This window comes from Mesitornis unicolor, unplaced genomic scaffold (genome assembly GCF_000695765.1).
Source record: "Mesitornis unicolor isolate BGI_N332 unplaced genomic scaffold, ASM69576v1 scaffold2771, whole genome shotgun sequence".
Classification (NCBI taxonomy): domain Eukaryota; kingdom Metazoa; phylum Chordata; class Aves; order Mesitornithiformes; family Mesitornithidae; genus Mesitornis; species Mesitornis unicolor.
Genome location: NW_010162957.1, coordinates 1 through 2033, shown reverse-complemented (window position 1 = coordinate 2033; position 2033 = coordinate 1). Strand labels below are relative to the sequence as shown.

At 43.3% G+C, this 2033-nt stretch overlaps 1 protein-coding gene across 1 annotated transcript in view; it reads left to right on the top strand.

Annotated features, from left to right (window-relative positions):
- Positions 1-1414, top strand: part of RPAP1 (RNA polymerase II associated protein 1) — a gene marked incomplete at its 3' end in the record, with an annotated part of 33467 nt that extends 32053 nt beyond the window's left edge. Inside the window, exon 22 of the mRNA XM_010193772.1 lies at positions 1234-1414. Coding sequence (XP_010192074.1) covers positions 1234-1414 — 181 coding nt within the window. The remainder of the gene's footprint in view (positions 1-1233) is intronic.
- Positions 1415-2033: the final 619 nt, after the last annotated feature.

Genomic DNA, 2033 nt, shown 5'->3' with positions numbered 1-2033 from the left:
CTGCTGAACTTTTATGTGAGAGCAGATAGTGTGTATATGTGGAAGACAGGAACTGTGAAATTGTCCAGTCTTCAGTGGAAACTATTCCACACTCCGCTTAGTCTAATGATGAGGACTGGCTTCTAATTTATGGCTTGTGTGTATGAAGGTGGTCTTATGGTAGGCTTTATGTTCTTTTGATGTTCCCAGTAGCTCTTCCCTGTCTCTATTCCAGTTCCACAAATATATGTAAGAAGCAGCTGAACACCGTATGCCAGATGAAAGCCTTGATTCTCTATCATGTGTTTTATCTTGTCTTGAGCCCTCAACACCCAATCTCTCAGTACCATCAGAAGTGTTACCTTACAATAGAAAACATTTCAAAGCTGATTGTTTTTCATGTGCTTAGAGTTGTTTTTTAAGTGCCAAATACTTTGAACAATGTTTTCATTGCCGTGTTGCTTGAAAACAAACTGCAAACTTTCCTGTTGGAAAATTTGAGCAAGATCACTTGAGGAGGTGGTGTTTGTTTGGTTTTTTTCCCTTTTTGTCTTAAATTGAGTTAAAAATACCCTTGTGGGCAGTAGGAATACCCTAGCGGGCAGACTACTTTTTGGACTGAGTATAATCAATGGTTGTCTTTAATCGTGTGAAGAAGATGCTCTAAAGTGAAATATGTAATTTTAGCCCTAGAGGACGTATCTCAAAAATGAGAAGAATAAAAATTTTGACTTCTGGAGAGGGGAGAAGCAAACAAAAGCAAGTTGTTACTAAAAGCTTTTCTAACCTATTTGTTGAAACTAGACAGTGAAGTCAGAAAATGTTGGAAACTTCGCTTAATGACAACATTGATTCTGGCACATCTCTCTGCTTTCCTTTTCTGGCTAAATGCGTGTGTCACTGTGAGCCTCTGGTACATTAGCGGGTGTGGTGCTGTTGAAAGTACTCTGTCTTCTCAATTGGAAACCACTTTTCTTACTTGTGCCAAAAAGCAACTGCAGTGATTTAACCAGTAAAACATCTCTCCATAAAGCTGAAGAGGTCTTGAGGATGCTTTGTCAAAGGCGTGTCACCTTAGTCAGTGTGGGCAGTAACAGCTCTGCTCCAAACTGGGGTCGTGCCACTGAGGTGCATCATGTTGTATAGGAGTGCACAGAAATAGCTGGGAAAGGGCACTCTAAAGTCATGAACTTCCCCTCACTACTTATACCCTGACAAAAATTGTAATGTTGCCTCTGGGTGGTTTTGTTGCAGTTTCCTGTGCCTCTTGAGCGATACACTTCCCCTCCTGAGGATAACCTGAACCTCCTGCGACTCTACTTCCAAACACTGGTCACTGGTGCCCTGCGTCACACTTGGTGCCCTGTTCTTTATGTGGTGGCTGTGGCTCATGTGAACAGCTTTATTTTCTCCCAAGACAGCACGACGAAGGTAGGTAATGGATAGCAGAGCCTCAGGGCTCTCTTTGATTCTGTTCTTCCCAGGGGTCCAGTGTGGATGTGGTGAATCACTGACCTTGGACTTGAAAACAAATACTGAAAGCAAATGTTTTGAGGACTGGTCAGCTGTTTGAGAATCCACATATGAGATGCAGACAGTGGCTCTTGTCCATTATAACCTAAAGCACTTACATTAATAGTTGCCAATCCTACATAAACCTTCAATGCCAGCAACTCCGTGGTACAGGGGGAGGATGAGAGAACTGAGCAGGCAGAGAGAGCTTGTAATAGATTTAGCCTCTACCTGGGACAATCTTAAGGAGTAGAGTACTCTTTCCTTTCATCTTGCTTGAATAACCAAGCAGAAGCCTTGGGGACTCCAGCGACGGTTACTTGTGCTAACGCTTCACCTCTGATCTACCATTGTACCTGAAAGTTGAGAAGTGAGCTGAGTTTCAGGTCAGGAGGAGGAAGAGATGTCCAAGCGATAGCCATCTTGGGCCCTTCCTGAGGGAGCAAGCTGCCCTGTGGAGCATCATCAAAATGAGCAAAGCATCCTCCTGGATTGCTGTACACCTGTAGACAAAGGTAGCATTGCACCACAGAATCACAGAA